An 18,753-nucleotide genomic window follows, 5' to 3' on the forward strand; every position below is an offset into this window, starting at 1 on the left:
ATGAGAAGCTGGAGAAGTACCAGGGCCTGAAAGAGGAACTAGAGAGGATGTGGAAAGTGAAGGCCAAAGTGGTCCCAGTGGTGGTAGGAGCACTTGGGGCTGTGACTCCTAAGCTGGGTGAGTGACTCCAACAGATCCCAGGAACAACATCAGAGAGCTCTCTGTCCAGAAGAGTGCAGTGCTAGGAACAGCTAAGATACTGCACTGAACCCTCAAACTCCCAGGCCTCTGGTAGAGGACCCGAGGTTGAGGAAGACACATACCACCCATAGGGGTGAGAGGGGAATTTTTTTTTATTTTATATATATATGTATATATATATAAATAAATAATTTGGCTGAGGTAGCTTCTAATTAGGGGTAAATAGCCTTTCCTTTGTACTTCTCACTGCAATGTTGACAAATACTCTTTAGGGGAGATGTTAGTGTCTTCGTTTCCTGTTAGCATCATTACTAAGTAGAATGTTTAGTGCTAGCAGCTGTTCACTGGACACTTGAGTGTACACAGATTTCATATATATTTATTTCTTCTACGAGGTTGGAACTTGATGTGTAATGTGCGGTTTTTGAAATCAGCTATTACTAATAAATGATCATTTATTTCCTAGAACAGAAGTAGTTGTATGAGAAGTACTGATCCTTTACCTGTTCTAAGCATATGTATAATTCACCTGGAGTGAAGTTGAGCCTGGTGCGGAAGAACGCTATATAGCCTTCTTCACCATTTAAGCCCTATGATGCAGAATGGGCTGCTGATGCATATGGAGGTAGCTTTGTATATGCCCATGCAAAGGATAGTATTGAGGGCAGACAGGGGATGGACCGCTGAATCCATGATTATGTGGGCCCAGTGGACCTTATACTCCCTGCAAGTAATGTTGAGGGGCAATATCCAGACACTGGAGTTCTGTCAGCAGGAGAGGGACTGCATCTTGGCCTCTGAATGAGGGAGTAGGTTACATGTGTCCTGACTCCATGCTGTTAATCAACATAAAACTTGAGTACTCAAGCTTTATTTTGTTTCTGCATCTTGTTAAAAATCACAGAATCATAGAATCACAGGACTGGAACGAATCTCAAGAGGTCATCTCATCCAGTTCCCTGCACTCACGGCAGGACTATGTACTATCTAGACCATTTGATGTGGAAGCTCTTGTGGTAACTGTAGTACCTGGCTTTATATAACAGCAGTTTTAATAGTTTATTGATATCTCTTGGTTGTCAGCAGGTAATATGCTGCCACATGTGGAATACATCCATTTATCTATTCTATTGTTCAAATTGTTTGTTAATTTAAAAAAAATATCCTACACTTGTGCTTAGATTTTTCTCATTTGTGGTGTACTACACTGCATACATACGCAGTTGTCAATTGCACGGAAGGGGACAATAGACTTCTCTTTGGTTAAACTCTTAAACATTTGATTACTACAGCTACATAAAGCTATGTCTCAAATTTGCCAGACATGCAAAGTGTTACTAGCAACTGTTTTATGATTACAGTCAGTTGGGTTCTGAATGTAATTACATTGTCTATTACAACAATAACTTTGCATAGTGGCATTGTATATGGGTATCTGATGTTTTGAGGAAAGCCAGAAAAACACAAATCTTAAATGTTAGATTAGGATTTTTTGCAATATATGTGTTACGATACCATAATTTTATTTTTGAGCTGCTTTATTTTACGTACTATTTATGAAACTTTTTACTGTGTTTTTAGTTTAGTCTGAGTGTTGAATGCTAGATAATCTTCCATTTAAATGTCATATGTAACATATAATATTATATTTGTCTTAAGGTGCATTTAAAATAGACTACAACGGAAGTGTCCCTGTTAACATAGTACCTACCAGTGGAGTGGTGGAACCTAAAACGTTACAGTTGGTTAAAGTGGATTTCTGTACAGATATACCCAGAGTCATTAGGGAAGTGGCAAAGTAAGTGCAGAATGTGACTGCATAAAGTCTGCTTGTTTTGGATGGTTTTTTTTTAATATCCTGTACTTCTAAAATCTCTTCAGTACAGCTATATTTATCCAGATACAGAATAACTGGAACCACAATGTGACAAGAAGAATTTAAGTTACCAGAGATCAGTTGCTGGCCTGCAATTGTCCAAAGCTTTACTTCATTAAATAGTTTTGCTGATGACATTGGCTCTGTAGAGCAATGCTGTAGGAATTGTGTGCCTGGCAACTTTAGAACAGTATTGACAGGCAGTGGATTGGATACGTCTCTTGAGCTCCACATTCTTCTGACCAAGGGTGTGCATACTGTTGCACAGTTAGTTCCTGTCTCTCTGCCAGTTGATGTGATTTGGGGAACCTTGTCCTTTCTCTTTTGGTGGAATAGTTAGAGGGTGTATTTAAAAAAAACAAAACCTTTTATAGATTTGAGAGACATTACAGGTTCCATTGGTATTCCCACTTCAAGTACACCAAGTCTCTCTCAGATCAGTAGAATCTTTCAAAATATAAATATTTTTAAATGCAACCATAATAGCTCTTTCCTTTTGTAAAGAGTTTTAAAAAGTTATTTAAATTTAGGACTTGATTAGTACAAAGAATCTAATTAGCCAAAAAAAATCTTTTTTCTTTGTTTTTTCTGACTTCAAGTTTTGGGTCTTACCTACCACAGTGGACCTGGAACAAATAGTGCTGCATTTATTCAGACAAATAAGCATGATGCTTCTCCAGTGCTTTGAAGGGTTATACAACACGCAAAGCCTTTTCTCTTCAAGAGCTTGAAGGACAGGAGCAATTGATTATAAATTCTTCTCTTAGTTCAAGAGTCCAGGAAAAGCTCTCTTGAGGAGGCAGTTTTCTGACCCAAGTAAATCAGTTTATCACATTCCTTGGCACTGAAGCCAGGATCATCTGACAAGTCCTATCCTGTTAAAGGACATCAAAAGCAGAGGACTCCTAGAGATGATCCATCTAAGATGGTTGTTACCAGCTTTGCCCATTACTTTGAGGAATGCTCATTTATTTGGGTCACTTTTCTGGGGAAGGGGATTCTGTAATTCTATCAATGTACTGCTTGTGTCACATGTGTTTTCATATGGAGCTCTGTTTCTCCCTTCTGCAAGTCCCCTCCCGATGGAGCTATCCTGCAGGACCTAGGTTCCCTAGGGCTGGGTTTCTCCAGCTCCAAAACCAGATGAGCACACACCCACCCACACATACATTAACAGAGCAAGTCTGAGTGGACCGGGTCAATCAGCACTGTGAAGCTTACCCTTTATATGTCCCTGGACTCACTGGGCTGGATGAAGCAGCACTTTCAAGCTGACTCTCCTTATATGCCCCTGGGCTCCATGGACTGAGTCAAGCAGCACTTTCAAGTTGTTACCCTTATGTGTCCCAGATTCATCACGTCCCTATCCCCACCTTCACAGCACAATTGTACTGGTAGTAACCTGCTTGATGAGCAAATCCCACAGTATTCTGGGCGCTGCAGGGATCTTTAGCTTAGGTAAAAGAAGCGTTGCTGCAGAGTAAATGGGGGAAGCTAAAAACACAAAAGAATAAGGTTCAGCAAGAGAGAGAAGCAACCAGCTTAACCATACAAGTTATTTATTGAATACTAATGATAACTACACAGGGAGGGCTAAACCAACATAACATACATTATTAAAGGTTAATACCTGAGGTAGAAAGGAAAAATGAAAAGAGAGAGAGAAGGGGATCTCACCACTCCCTGAAGCTTGGACTGGTCGGAGTTCCCAGATGATGCTGGTAGCCAAGGGTCCTGAGGGCAGGAGGCAGGCAGAGTCCCCAGCACGATCAGTCAGGGGATATGGAGTCCCAGTGAAACTGATGCAGAGTTTGGATCTAAGCATCAGAACACTGACTGGAGGATGAGTAGGGATTTTTGTAGAGAAAAGACAATTGTTCAAGGGAGAACAATAGTTTTGTTTATAGGTACGGCTGATAACTCAAGGGTTTTCTTTAGACTAGACAAAAGGAGCTGATCAGTCTTGGCTATGGGTGGTGTTTTCTTCCAGGGAGCTCACAATGCAACTAGGGGGCTTCACTGTTTGGATATCAATTAAGGATTCATTACTAGAATTGGTCTGATAATTGCTGAGCTGGGTGTGTGCAGACATAGGTTCATTAGCATCTGGAGCAGAGATTCCCATGATGCAATGCCTCCTGCATTTTCTGGTCCCAGAATTCAGTGTGGTTCTCTTTCTCCATTCTGTATGTAAATTGAATGTTTTTCTGTCCCATCTTTCATGCAGATGAGGCTAGGGGAGTCGTCTCTGCTCTGCATTCTGTAAGCTAATGGAAATGTCTTAATCTTGTCACCCTTGTCAGGAGGGGTCTAGGTGTGTCTCCCAACGCCCTTCACTACTCTCTGCACGTTTTTTTCCTCTGATGGGTTTTGGTTTAAGCAGAGGCTGAGGGGTGGGGTGGGCGGAGTCTTTCATGAGTCAGGCTGGATACTGCACCCTGGTTCCCCAAGAACACAGAGGTGTCTAGTATCATGGTTCAATTATTGAAGGGTTTAAAATCTTCAGATCCAGCAACAGGGGAGTCTGACTTCTCTATTACAGGGGAATTGAGAGATTTTTAGACTGAGCTAGGTTTTTATATGCTCAGATGAAGTGGGTTTTAGCCTATGAAAGTTTATGCCCAAATAAATTTGTTAGTCTCTAAGGTGCCACAAGTACTCCTCGTTCTTTTTGCTGATACAGACTAACACGGCTACCACTCTGAAGTGAGTAGAATCTAAGGCTCCAAGGATATGGTTGCCACCCACCTCCTAACTTCTGGTACTGCTCAAAAAAACCCCAGTGCCCCATGTGTGATTTTTTTTCCTCCATGATTCTGCAGAGAACACGCTCAGAGAACACAATTTATAATGGTACATAATCTCTTCGTACTGTAGAATGTGCTTGTTTTTGTGCCAGTGTGATTAGTTTAAATACTCTGATATAGTTGACTAAATCAAAGGCATATAATAAACAAACTAAAGCTCCAATAAAATTCATAAATTATTCTTGTATGAATTTTAGATGTGTACATCTCATTTTTTCTCTGTTACTCTTTCCAACAGAGTGGAATTGCAAGGTTGTGGTATCACAAACATAAGGATAGAAGCTCATGTAGTTGAACAAGTTCTTGAATTATTAGGTCTGTCTCATGCAAACACACTAGAATGTATTCATTTTGGATCTGTCTATTTTGGAACTTCAAATACTGAACAAGTGGTTCTGTACAATAAAAGCCCAGAGACCATGAACTGGGTGGCAGTGCTGGAGGACGATGCTGTTGGAGGAGAGATGGTAAGGAAACTGTTGAATTTTTTAAAATTTCAGTGCAAAGATGTTTCGATGACTGCTTTTCATTTTCTCTCTCTTTTTTTACAGGCTTCCTCTATTTGTGTCCCTTACCTGCTCTTCTTTCAGTCAGTACAGTTGCTGAAAGATCTGTCCAACAGCAGGACTATCATTATAGGTTTCATTGAGAGTCAAGTGTTCATACCAGCAAGAAATCAAGTCAACTTTCTTTAAAAAAGAGTCAATTTCATATCCCTCTGCTAATGTTAGTGGGTTTTACAGTATAAATTGAGAGATAGGTGGTAGTGTTATATTTTCCTACTTCTTAAACCCTTTTTGCTTCTGTCTCTTGTTGCTGTGTGAAAGATCCACACTAAAAGGGGAAATTGACATAACTATATTTCACATTTTGGTGTTGTCTTACAGGGCACACATCTTCAGAAGAGTACTGATGCTGTTTTACAAGAACTGAACTTCATAAATAGAACCAAAGAACTAGATATTTCAACTTTGATCTCCTGCATTCCCAACCAAGGAACCTTGCTTCCTTATCAGAAAACTGTGGTTACACTGTGGTTTAGTCCAAAGTAAGTATAAAGTGAAACCTTAAGAGGCCGACACAATAAAAGATGTAATTAATAAGTGTAGGCAAATCTATTTGCAGCTGTGTTAGATGTATTAAATTAACCCTGATGTCTCAAATTATTTCCCTCAATGTGCACAGATCAATGCTAGTTTACTGCTTATGGACAGTTTTTATATAAAAAATTAGGTTTCTAATTTATTTTACAGAGTTAAAAGAAAATTAATAAAATAATACATTTTTGTTTGATAAACAAAGATGTATACATTTTTCCCCAGATTAAATCTACAAATTTCCTTTTAGTTCATCCTCCAAAGTAATAGCAGATCAATCCAGTCAAGGAGGTTTATTTTACTGTTCAAAAATAATTTTTAAACTCTTCTTGCTGGCTAAAAGTTTTGCTGAGAGGCTTTGACAGCTAAGTTATGTCAGTTATAAGCACATTTCTTGGATGAAAAATTGTGTGTGTGTGTGTGTGGGAAATCTTTTGAATTAGGATAGTTCATCACCTTCAGGTTCCTGCTAAGTTCCCCATTGCAGATGCAGCGTACTACAGCAGTTGATGATCTGGTGTTTTACACACTTGGTCTGTGCATGCCAGCATGTGTGTACACGTTCCATGGTAACATCTCATCCTGACACTAGTGACAAGAATAGAAAAAAGATCTACCTAGCTATAAAGAAGTTAATAATTCACTACGATTTGCTTCAGCAACCAGAAAGTTGGATAACATTTTTTTTTCATGTTTCTGGGCAACAAGAGGAGTATTAAATTCTCAAGAGGAACGGATTTCCCCCTCTTCCACCCGCCCCCCGCCCCGTTGAATATGCAGAAATGGTTGTGAGACTCCCACTGTTTTCAAGTTTGGTAACTTCCTTTAACTTGAATGTCACTAGAATAATGTCAACTTGGTGGTCTGAAAGAGCAGAAACATAACCATCACCAGGTTTATATAGGGCAGCTACAGGGCCTCTTTGTATACTTGTGTATGTATGTCATTAGAGTTGATGTGGCTATACCCTCTGCTGCTTTTGGGACATGGGAGCTGCAGACTACTATATCTGAGTAGTTCTGTCTGTTTCAGTACTGTGTTCAATTTTAAAGTCTCATTTGTCTGAGCTGTAATAGGATTGTAGAAATCAAATGAACTGATGAAAAATTACCACTGATTAATAATATGTATGGGTATTTAAAGATTGTGAATTTTACAGGCAATTTAAAAGAGATGTTGGACTTACTGAATTTCCACCAAGACAAGATTATGCACTGTTTTTGAGGTTTGAGGCCGTAGGAAGTAAAGATGGCTTTCTGCAGGCTCTGAATGGTGACGGCATACCAATCAAAGGTATGTTATTAGAAATATATAGTTTACATGTGGATAACTTTGAACCTTTTTACTTTTTCCACATCAGATTAGTAATGTTAAAGGGGACCTGTATATGTGTTGTGGGGACCTGCACATGTACATTAAGAGAACTATGCTGAATGCTTCAAATAGTGAGGAAAAGGGCAGCCTTGACTTTTAAGATTCTTACTTGGAAGTGGAGGGGAAAGGGAAAATAAATTTAGAATCATTTGTCATGAATGCACCTTTTGGCTCAAGAATTTAGTGTTTAGCTAATCTTTAACAAATAGATTTGTAAATCACCAAAGTTTATGGTTAGGTCAAAATGATTGTGTTTTTCCAATTTTAATAACCAAGAGGGTTTTAAATGATGATGTGTTAGCCTATATAAATAAGCATGTACATCTTGCATTAAGTTTGTGGCCAATTATATTATAATTCTGAAACAGGGTTTTAGAAAAGAAACCATATTACAACCACAGAATATGTAAAATTAGGAAGTAAGAGTCTAAAACTGTTTCGTGTCTTTTTAATTCAATATCGTATTTTATACTTGTTTCTTACTCTCTTGTGCAGAGACTCATCCTCATCATGTGGAGTTAGCTTTGACAGGTTCAGGGCTTCCTGTCATGTTAACTTTCAGTCCAGGACCTGTTGTTAATTTTATGGACTGTTTCATGGGTGAACACACAGAGATTATGTGCACTCTCAGAAATGAATCTGAGTCACTTCCAGTAACATTCAGCTTCCAAAAGATAGCGCATTTTAATATTTGTCCCGAAAAAGGGAAAGTAAAAGAAAAATGTACAAAGGTAATGTAAATATTCATCTTTTCCCAGTAAATAGATACTTGGTTGGAAAGATGAGGACACCATTATGGTTTACAATTGTTCATATTAGAACTGTAAATTGTTTTGTTTGTGGTGAATTCACTTAAGGAGAGGTTCCACATTTCCTTTTATATGAGCCAAGCTCATAATTTGTCAGTATAAAACCATTCAGTGGACACTGTCAAAGCACCAAATACTATCGATTTTTCAAATGGGGGGGGGGGGGGGGGGGATGGGAAAGTACATTTTGTAGTGACTATGACCTTCATCCTGCAAAGACACAGATACATAAGTAAAATTGCTCATGTACCTAAATCTTTGCAGGATAAGGCCTTAGGTTTAACTGTTCCATTAAATCACATATTTTAGCTTCTTTTCCTTTTATGGAGCACAAAGGCATGCACAGTTAGAACAAATATATAACTAACTTTTATGAACAGATACATTCAGGGCACCATGAAGATGTGTAACTATATTATTCTACAGAATTGAGCTTATAAAATTCTATTAATGCTTAACAGTTCTACACTTTTTAATTTGCTCAATTACATGTAATAATTAGTACTATGAAAAAGAAAGTAGTACCCTTAAAATAAATTTAAATCACCATGATGTAACTAATCTGTAATCAAGAACAGTCTACATAATATCTCTACTTTATTTTTAATAAAATGTTTCTTAGCAATGTTCTTTTTTTTTTTTTTTTTTTAGGATGTGATGTTTTCATTTGTTCCACGTCAAGCAGGAACCTTTAAAGTGAAGCAAGTCGTAGATATTTTTGGTTCAGTGGCAGAGGAAGATAACTTACAGTCTTTGAAGATCAAACCCTTTCATCAAATACATTTAAGTTTTACTGGTGTATGCAAACCAAAAACCAAGAAAATTATGTTTAAAATCAACCCTGGTATGTTATTAAACAAAAAATTCTGAGTGTTTTTTTCATTTTTAGAAATATGCTTCTTAATAGGTGTTAGGAGTGGAGTCCGTTCATATTTTAGCCATTGTTTTAAAAAACATTTTTCTTTGAAAGATGAAAGAATACTCACTTTATTAAAATATATCCATGGTAATTGTGGTGTTTTTTTTAATTTTTACATGATTTATCTAATTAGGGTTTAACTTTGTGCTGCTTTATGTGATCCTGAGGATTTGCAGTCTTATGTTTTACATTAAGAAATATTGTACTGTAAGTTTTTCTTTAACTATCTTGAACAATCCTGGTAATTTATCTTTCATTGTAATGTATCTGTTAATACCCTCCACCTAACTCACACTAAGTTAGGTGCCTTAAAAACCTTTGAGGATCTGGACCAAAATGCCTGTTTACCAGAATAAATACATGGAGATGGTTATTTACTAGAAGGAACACTGTCAGGTGGAAAGTTTTATATTTACATATAAAATACACTTATGTGGTGAACTGATAATACCTTGGATTATTGAAAATGAAAATTTAAAAAAAATTAGTAGTGTTTATCATTTATACTGTTTGTTTACTCTTTGCATTTCACTCACATCAAACATAATCATTTTCTGGTAGTCGTGCACTTGCACAGTGCTGCTGTGTTTGGATTCCAAACAGTGACATGGACCATGCAGAATAAGTTAGGAAGGACAATATATACCACAGGTGTTAATGTTTTTTGAGGCTACTATTACCCCATGATTTCAATACCACACCCGGCTCTTTGATCTTTTCCCATATCACTGTCCTGCAACTACCCCAGTCCTATGAATCTGTGATATCCATAGCAAAAATGGTATTCCAGAGCATAAAGCAACTCCTTCATATTCCCAGTTAGGTTATTTGTCCTTGTTTCTAATATCTTACAAGAGATTCTACTCAACAGTGTTGATTTGGCCAGGACTGTTGGTTTCAGAAACCCAGTTCTTGGCTAGTGTCCAAGATGCTGTGACACTTAAATCCTCAAGTTTTGCTACATGGCTTGTCTTCATTATGAGCCACCAGGCTTGTGGTTTGGAGGAATTGTTTTGTTCTATAGGACAGTCCAATAATTATTTTAAAGCCCATACACTTTATTGATTATTATGTTTTCAATTTATGTAAACTTAAAAGTGACAGGCAATGAAAGAAAAGACATGGGGTACAGATGTATGTTTAAATGGTTATTCATTTTAGATGTGATTTGATGGTTCAAATGTATTTTTTTTTGTGTGTGTAAACACATCCATTTCTTTCATGTCCAGAGAGCTTACTTTGCTGCCCATTTTAGCTACTGTTTCTTACTACCTTCCCCAGACCTGAGGTTTCTGGTCAATCATATAGCATAAGGACAGGACTTCTGGAAAAAACATTTCCATTTGGTCACCCAGGAAGTACTGCAATATGAGACTTGGCCAGTTTGAGAGTCATCTGACAAATTAGAATGGGAGACTGCCTAATAACAAGCCTACGTTCTCAAGAGAGAACTTTTCCCTGCCACAAAAAAACAAACAAACAAAAAAAACATCTCCAGTAGGGTTTCAAAGTTGGGGTGAAAGAAAACATATTCCCCCTCCTCCTTCTCTGGTTATGCCTATGAATGCTGTTAGGAAATGGTTATAGTCAAACAAACTATTTTAACTGAATTAATTTTATACGTGATAAACCTTTATTAATGTAGTTATGCAGAACTTTAAAAAAAATACTTCTCCATTATGGATTTAACTACCTGGCTGTATTGCTCTAATTTAAAAAAAATATAGGAAAGCAGACCATATACGTTAGTAATAAATTAATTTCAAACTATGTACTAGTAAAAGCAAGAGAAACTGTGGAATATATAAATGTACTGATTTTCTTCCTTTACACTAGTTCAAAATCTGTATTGTTGGTTGTAGTATGGAAGCACCTAGAGCAGGGGCGGGCAAACTTTTTGGCCTGAGGGCTGCATCGGGTTTTGGAAATTGTATGGAGGGCTGGTTAGGGGAGGGGTGTGTGGCTTGGGGCCGTCTCCCCCCACTCCCTGTCCCCTGACCACCCCCAGAACCACCACCCCTGATTGCCCCCTGCCACCCCATCCAATCCCCCTCCTTCTTGACTACTCCCCCAGACCCTTGCTCCATCCAACCACCCCTTTTCCTGTCCCCTGACTGCCCCCTGCAGCCCCATCCAACCCTCCCCTTCCTGACTGCCCCCCCTGGACTCCTGCCCCCATTCAACCCTCCTGTTCCCTGCCCTCTGACCCCTATCCACACCCCTGCCCCCTGACCACCACCCCAAACTCCCTTGCCCTCTATCCAATGCCCCCCGCTGCCTGGAGCACCGGTGGCTGGTGGTACTACAGCCACGCACCACGCAGCACAGAGGACCAGATCAGGCCAGGCTCTGCAGCAGTGCTGCCCCAGGAGCTCACAGCACTGCCACCGAGAGCATTGTGCCGGCGGTGGTGTGAGCTGAGGCTGTGAGGGAGGGGGAACAGCAGGGGAGGGGCCGAGGGCCAGCATCTCAGGGCAGGAGGGTCCCGCGGGCCAGATGTGGCCCACAGGCCATAGTTTGCCCATCTCTGACCTAGAGGTCTCATCTGACATCAGGGCTACATTTTGCTTTTTGTTGCTCATATGTAGTAAGAGATAATCATTGCCCCAAAATCTTTATAATCTGAATATACAAGAGTGATAAAGCATGAAAGAGAGAGGAAATATTAGAAATGAAGTACAATGAGGAACTGATAGAGAGATTCAGGCCCCAGTTCAGCAAAGCATTTTAAGCAGGTAGAGAATCATAGATTATGAGGATTGAAAGGGACCTTAGGAGGTCATCTAGTCCAACCCCCTGCTCAAAGCAGGACCAATCCCCAAATTGCTCCCTCAAGGATTGAACTCACAAACCTGAGTTTAACAGGCTAACGCTCAAACCACTGAGTTATCAGGGTTTGCAGATGTGTAATCCCACAGATTTTAATGAGGCTATTCAAGTGCTTACATTTAAGTGGTTTGCTGAATAAAGGCCTAGATGACTTGCTCTGGCTCATGCAGGAAAGTTTGTACCAGGAGCAGGAATTGAACAAAAGTCTGAGTCTTAACCCCTTTCCACAATACCATCATTTCTTCTCTTGAATGAAGATAATGTAAATACACTTTGTAAAATTGTGTGAGAAAAGTCAGAACTCTCATTTTTAGGTGTGATTTCATTGTAATACCTTATGAAATACATATTTTTTTCTGAATGGAGATATTACTTTGTACCTCCCATTTGAAAATGGTAGCTTGATTGCAAGTAACTTGTTTTATTTAAATCCTAGGCATAACACCAATGATTACCAATGCAACCGGACAATTGGTAGCTGATGAGATTGGGCGATTTATGGATTTTGCACCAGTAGCAATGCTTCAATCAGCTCAAACACAGATGCATACTCATAAGATAAATAGGGACTGTAAGAGTGATGCACTTATAGCCTTTCCTAATGATCGCTCAGCCAGCATTAGGCCCAGTGAACGACATAAAAAATATAGGTAATGTAGTATACAAGTACTATAATATTTAAATAAGAAACTAGGATGTAGTATTAACAGTTTATTACTTATTTCAGAAGTAGATCACGATCCATCACTTTAATATGTTTTCAGACTGCTATATATAAAAAAAGTCTGTTTTGACAGAAGAATGTGTGTACTAGTAAATTTCTTCTGAGTTGCTTCTCATGGGACACTGCAGGTGTAACTACTAATTCTTGTATGTTTTATTTTTATTGTCTTTGCAAAGTCAAATACTAATAATCACCTGTAACATAATGGGAGTTTGCAGTAAATTATTTATGTAACAAAATCAGTAATATTTTCCAAGTCTAAGAAAACCCTAAATCATTAATCTATATAATGAAGCTACATTTCTCTCTAAATATTTAGGACTATTTTTACAAAAGCTGACCGATATCATTATGTGGATCCAGATTTTGCTTATACTGACTATGAAGAACTGGAAAAGCAAGCACATAAGGAATACTATGCAAATTTTATTCGAAGTTTAAGACAGCGTCGCTTACAAAAAGAAGCTGCTAGGTAAAATTTTATTTTAAAAGAAAAAGAAATACCTAAGGCATTGATACAGTAAATACACATTCATATTCAAATTAACTTCAGTGGGACTACTCATGAACTTAAATTTAAGCCCATGCACAAGTGTTTGTAGTGCGGGGGCTTTAGTTCTTAATGTATTTAAAATTTTTTTCCCTGGTAATTATTTATATACTTAGGGCTGCTTCACTGGACAAAGCTCATGGACCGAGGCATAATGAGCCAGTGGCTCAAATCTGAAGATAGACAAATCCAGAGTAGAATTAAGATGCATAACTTTAACAGTGAGGGTAATTGACCATTGGAACAATGGATTCTCTTTTACCTTGAAGTCTTTAAATCCACCTCTCCCCCGCCCCCCTTCTCCCAAAAGACAGGGAGATTTTATTATTCATCTTTTTAAAGTTCTCTTTGGATGTCTGATTTGCTTAATAAATCACAAAAATGCATGTAGATAAAATTGCAAGTGTGGGTTTATTATTTCATCTATCTGTTTGTATCTGAATATTGCAAAGTTGTTAGAATAGCGTTGGAAAAGTCTTTTATAAATCTTTATAGAGTAGCCTGATCAGACATAGTGTCATAACTTAAAAATGTCCATTTATTTAAAAAAAAATGGATTTAACTTCTAATTAAATCTTTACCCTAGCTTTTTATAAATTGAAAATAAGGTTTATAATGTGAAGTAAGTCACCAAGTACTAGTGATTATTTTCTGTAACAAATACTGTAGTAGTTATAGGTGGTGCAGGTAGTGATGCCTATAATTAAGGTTGCCTGACACTTCCCATTATAATGCTCTGTTTTCACTAGCTTATAATTTTGCCAGATTTTACCCATTCGGGTTGAAAATTTTCATGTGAGATGTCTGCTTTGGGCTATTTTATTTTATTGAAAATTTCAGCTAAAATGGTTCACTTGCTTCAAAGATCAAGGCTAGGGGAAAACAGATTGTTTCACACATGTTAAAAAATTCTTAACTGTTTTATTGAGACACTACTGCCTCTGTGCTTTGGAGTAAGGGCTTGAAATTTGCTGTGTCAGCCTTTTGCCTCCCCATGAAAATTCTTTCAAGTTTGGCCAGGGTTTAAGCCACTGAAAAAAATCTCAGTTCACACATGTTCAGTAGAGACTTGCATTAAATTTTCTGAACATTCCATCTGGACTGGGTATGCTCCAGTTCTGCGCTGCATGGGCTGACCAGGACTTTCCCTGCACTTGTGACTGTAGTTGCTCAGGCTAGCAGCCAGGGGTTGCTGTGGAATCAATCAACTGAACTGAGAGCAGAGAGACTGCTTCCCCTTTGCTCTCAAACCTCCCCCTGCCAGCATCCAGGACCTGGCTTGACTGCAGAGCAGTGAGGAGTTGGTGGATAGGACATGAAGAGAGGGTATAGTAATCAGAGGATGGTGAGAAACCATGGAGCTGGTTGTAAAAGGAGACAGGAAGTGGTGGGAGGGCTGCAGAAGAGGGACAGGAGGTGGTGTGGGACAAGTGGATTAGGAGCAGAGAGCAGGATGTGAAAGGGGGTGTGGGAAGGATAGGTACAGAGTGGGATAAGAACCAAGCAGGTGGAGTTGGATGGAGGAACAGGGAGGGAACAGGAGTGGTTGAATAGTAGCAGATGGGGAGAGTGAGGCAGGAACTGTGGTGTGAGAGATTTGCATAGGAGTGGAGGAGGAAGGAGTCAGGAACTGGGATGGGGTAGGGGGCAGGAGCAGGGATGGTGGGGTGGATAAGTGATGGTGGGGCAGGAGATGGGGTATAGGGGTTACATAGGAGAAGAGAGGGGCAGAAGCCAAGGTTTGTGTGGGGTGCATAGAAAAAGTGAGGGAGCGGGGTGGGAGCCAGTAGATGAATAGGAGCAGAATGGGAAGTGAGCTAGAACTGAGTGAGCGTACAGGAACAAAGAGGGACACAGGCTTATGGGGGATGGGGTGGAAGGGTCTAGAACTACTAGGGTACACTCTCCTGCAGAACCTGGAAATGAACCAGGAGTTCCTATATTCTTTGTCAGGAAATAGCTGTGAAACCCACTGGCAAAGTGTGTCTCATTCCCTGTGATGGCTTGTTCACATAGAGGATAACACCTTAGTATTAGTACCAGGTATTTGGTTAACTCAAATGAAAGAGGTCTGTGCTGTGAATCTAAAGCTTCAAACTCAAATTGGGGGTCAGTAGGTTTCCACATAATAGAATTTCTGTTTTTTCAGTTTGTTCCCTAAAGAAAATTTAGGAAATCGTTAAAAAACAAACAAAAATCTATTTTAAAACCTGTTAATGTTACAAAGTCAATCAGTAAAAAGTTAAGAAATGCAGAAGTTTGCTTCTGCATCCGTAGTTCAGTCCCCTTATGTGTAGACACCATAATACAGTATTTATTTACATGATCACGTACACTTTTTACCACAGGATCTCTGCCTCAGTCAGTGTACATGATGGAGAGTTCTCCGGGAATTAATCAGCTTTGTGTAATGGATGAGGCTGTTGTCTGTAGAACCCCGTCTCATTTATTGCAGAAGTTGGAAGGTGTCTAGTGAACAAGTAGGGAATTGCAGGAAGAGAAAGGATGGTCTCCTGGTTAAAGCTGAATGCTGTCCTGGAGAACTGGATTCTATCCACAGTTCTTATGTGATGCTGGGAAAGTCACTGTGGGGGACTGCGGAAGACTGTGTCACGGCCTACCTAGGGTGTCTCCGCTTTCTCGGCGGCCCTGTGAAAAGCCCCTCTTGCTAAGTGGCCGGTCATTGTAGGACACGGCATGCCAGTTATAACTTGCTTTTACCTGGTTGAAACCAGTTTGTATGGCCTTAGGCCAAAGGGCGGACATAGCCTGTGGGAAGTCCCTTTTTGCATATGTATGAGTTGCTTTTGTATTGTGTATATATAGCTGTATGCTCCCGGTCCGCCTTTGGACTCCGACCCAGGCCGAGCTGAGCTTCAGTGCTGGGTTCCCCGCCTAAGTGACAGCAATGCCCAGGGTTCCCGTTGCGGATGTATCACTTTACCTTCATTAAAGCCAAATAACTCACTGTGTGTGTGGGCCTCGTCCTTGCAGAGCACTCAGGCACGTAACAGTCACTAAAACCAAAATGTTCACAGTTGGTCATCAGTTGCATTGAACATTTTCTGGATGTCCAGCATAAGACACCTGTGGCCAGATTTGAAGGAATTCTGAATTCTTGTGACTGCAACTGAAGTCGATTAGAGCTGTGCTTTAAACATATGAAATGCAGTTAAAAAGCCAAAATATCTGGGAAAAATTAGGCCTTAGGTGGCAGAATTAGTGGACACTTCACCAGTCTGGCATTTCCTAACTTTTGAGTGCTTGACTTTGCAATTATAATGTTCTTAGAGTTTGGATATAATTTAACATTTATATTGCAATAGCACCTAAGAGTTCACAATTCAGGTTAGGCCTCATTGTTCTAGACACTGTACAAAGATACAGTAAATGACAGTCTGTGACTCAAAGACACTACAGTAGGATTGCTCAAAGTATTTGACACAATTGAGGAATTTTTCTCTAGAGAAATATGTTAATCCAAAGAACTACTTGAAATATTTAAAATCTGTTATTTTTTAATATGCATAATGTGGAACATTTTGTTAGGTTTCTAGAAATTTGGACTTTAACCTTTTTGTTTTTCTAAAGGAAATATAACAGTCTTAACAATCTTGTGGACATTGGCCTAAAACCAGCTTCAGGGCTCAGGTCACCAAAGATCACAATGACAGATTTACACAAGGAGAAGCCGAAACTAGAAACAACTCCTTTAAATGAGGACTACCTGCTAAGTAGTCGAAAGCTGGCAGCAATTGAATCTAAATCCTTAGCCAAAGAGGTAAGTTAGGCATATTTACATTAAATAAAAGAAAAACATAACACTGAGAATAATTGATAAAGCATTTGTTGGGGTTTTCCACAGGTTTATGACGGGCTTAATGCTGTACCATCTTCTCCACAAGAGAAGGAAGATTGTAATATAACTTTGACACCAAAACAGCTTTATCAGATAATCATTGGTAAGATATCACCGAGGTTACATCATTTCATTTGGCTGGCATAAAAGTATTTATTAATAGTAATATAATCTATACAACATAATTATTTACCTTAAATAGTATGTGCTTAATGAAGAGGTGGCTTTAATAGTCATGCTAGTGCTTGGTCATCAGTCCTGCACCTCTGCAGACAGTATAGAGGTGCAGAACACTTAGATTCGGAAGAACTTGTTTATGTCTCCCTTTGCAAAGTAGATGAAGTGAGTCATCCACAGGTGTGATGAATATAGGTCATTCATTCGTTTGTTCTCCGAAGCCCTGATGTTGCATAATATGTGGAGAAGCATTAATATCACTAGGAGTACCCTGTCTATGGTTGTCTTCAAAGGAGAGGATTCTGGGAGGGAAGTGTAGTGATATCACAGTGGAGAAGGATGATGTCTTAAACTCTTTTTAGACCATTTTGACTTAGTACCACATGACTGGTAAAGTTTGCAGAGGACACAGATTGGTGGAGTGGGAAATGATGAAAAAGGCAGGTCATTTACACAGAAAGATTTGGATCACTCGGTAAACTGAGCACAAATTACATGCTATGACACAAGGACTGCTGTATTCACACCCTACAAATTATTGTAATCTTTGTACAAAATGTGCCTTGTGAGGTATCAATTGAAAACTAATAATTCACTGTGAAGCACCCAGGGTTGCAGGGCAAGTGATAACACACCTTACTTTTCTGGATTGCAACCCTGAATGCTGTCACCGTTGCATCTTTGTGCGACCAAATGCAAGATCATATATCTGGGTACAAAGAACAGAGGCCATACTTGTATGATTGGGGGACTGTATCCTCAAAAGCAGTGACTCTCAAAAAGACTTAGGAGTTATGGTATAACTAATTGAACAAGAGCTCCCAGTGAAAAGTGGTGACTAAAAGGGCTAATGTGATTCTTGGATGTATAAGCAAGAATATCGAGTAGGGATCAGGAGATGGTATTATCTCAGCATACAGCATTGGTGAAACAGTTATTGTGTCCATTCCATTTCTGATGTCCACACTTTTAAAAAGAATGTTGAAAAATTGGATAAAGTTCAGAAAGGAGCAACAAGTTAAGAAGCTAAATCTATTAGTTTATTAAAGAGATGGTTAAGAGATGACTTGATCACAGTATATTAATATCTACATGGAGAGAAGAGATTTGGTACTAGAGGGCTCTTTAACCTTGCAGACAAAGGCAGAGCAAGATCTAGTGGCTGGAATTTGGCGCACATTTTTAACAGCAGAAATAATTAACCATTGGAAAAACTTATCAAGTGATGTGATGGATTCTCCATCACTTAAAGTCTTTAAATCAAGATTGACGTGTTTCTAAAATATATAGTCTAGTTCAGTTCAAAGTCATTGGACTTGACCTAGTAATTACTGGGTGATAGTCTATGGCCTGTGTTATGCAAGAGGTCAGATTAGGGGATTATTATGACCCCTGTTAAAAAAAAACCCCTATGAATTGAGACTTAATGGAAAGGCTGGGGAGTATATGTATGAGGTGTGGAATTGAAAATAATGAAGCCATTGGTGGTCCTGGGGAGAGATGGAATTGGGTTTCAGCAGGTTGTATCTGTAAGGATATGACAAGAGTCCAGCTGTTTGAGTTTGAGGGGGAAGCAGTTACTCACAGATGA

General features: G+C 39.1%; 1 protein-coding gene across 3 annotated transcripts in view; it reads left to right on the top strand.

Moving 5' to 3' along the window:
• The window catches only part of CFAP47 (cilia and flagella associated protein 47), a 761,390-nt gene that overhangs the window by 39,126 nt on the left and 703,511 nt on the right, over positions 1–18,753 (top strand). For all 3 annotated transcript variants that reach the window (XM_032799255.2, XM_075059737.1, XM_075059740.1), the window contains exons 4-13: positions 1,801–1,939; positions 5,063–5,291; positions 5,712–5,872; positions 7,081–7,214; positions 7,791–8,026; positions 8,756–8,948; positions 12,289–12,502; positions 12,896–13,048; positions 16,718–16,907; positions 16,992–17,088. In XM_032799255.2, the coding sequence (XP_032655146.1) occupies positions 1,801–1,939; positions 5,063–5,291; positions 5,712–5,872; positions 7,081–7,214; positions 7,791–8,026; positions 8,756–8,948; positions 12,289–12,502; positions 12,896–13,048; positions 16,718–16,907; positions 16,992–17,088 (1,746 nt within the window). The remainder of the gene's footprint in view (positions 1–1,800; positions 1,940–5,062; positions 5,292–5,711; positions 5,873–7,080; positions 7,215–7,790; positions 8,027–8,755; positions 8,949–12,288; positions 12,503–12,895; positions 13,049–16,717; positions 16,908–16,991; positions 17,089–18,753) is intronic.

This window comes from Chelonoidis abingdonii, chromosome 1 (assembly GCF_003597395.2).
Source record: "Chelonoidis abingdonii isolate Lonesome George chromosome 1, CheloAbing_2.0, whole genome shotgun sequence".
Lineage (NCBI taxonomy): Eukaryota > Metazoa > Chordata > Testudines > Testudinidae > Chelonoidis > Chelonoidis abingdonii.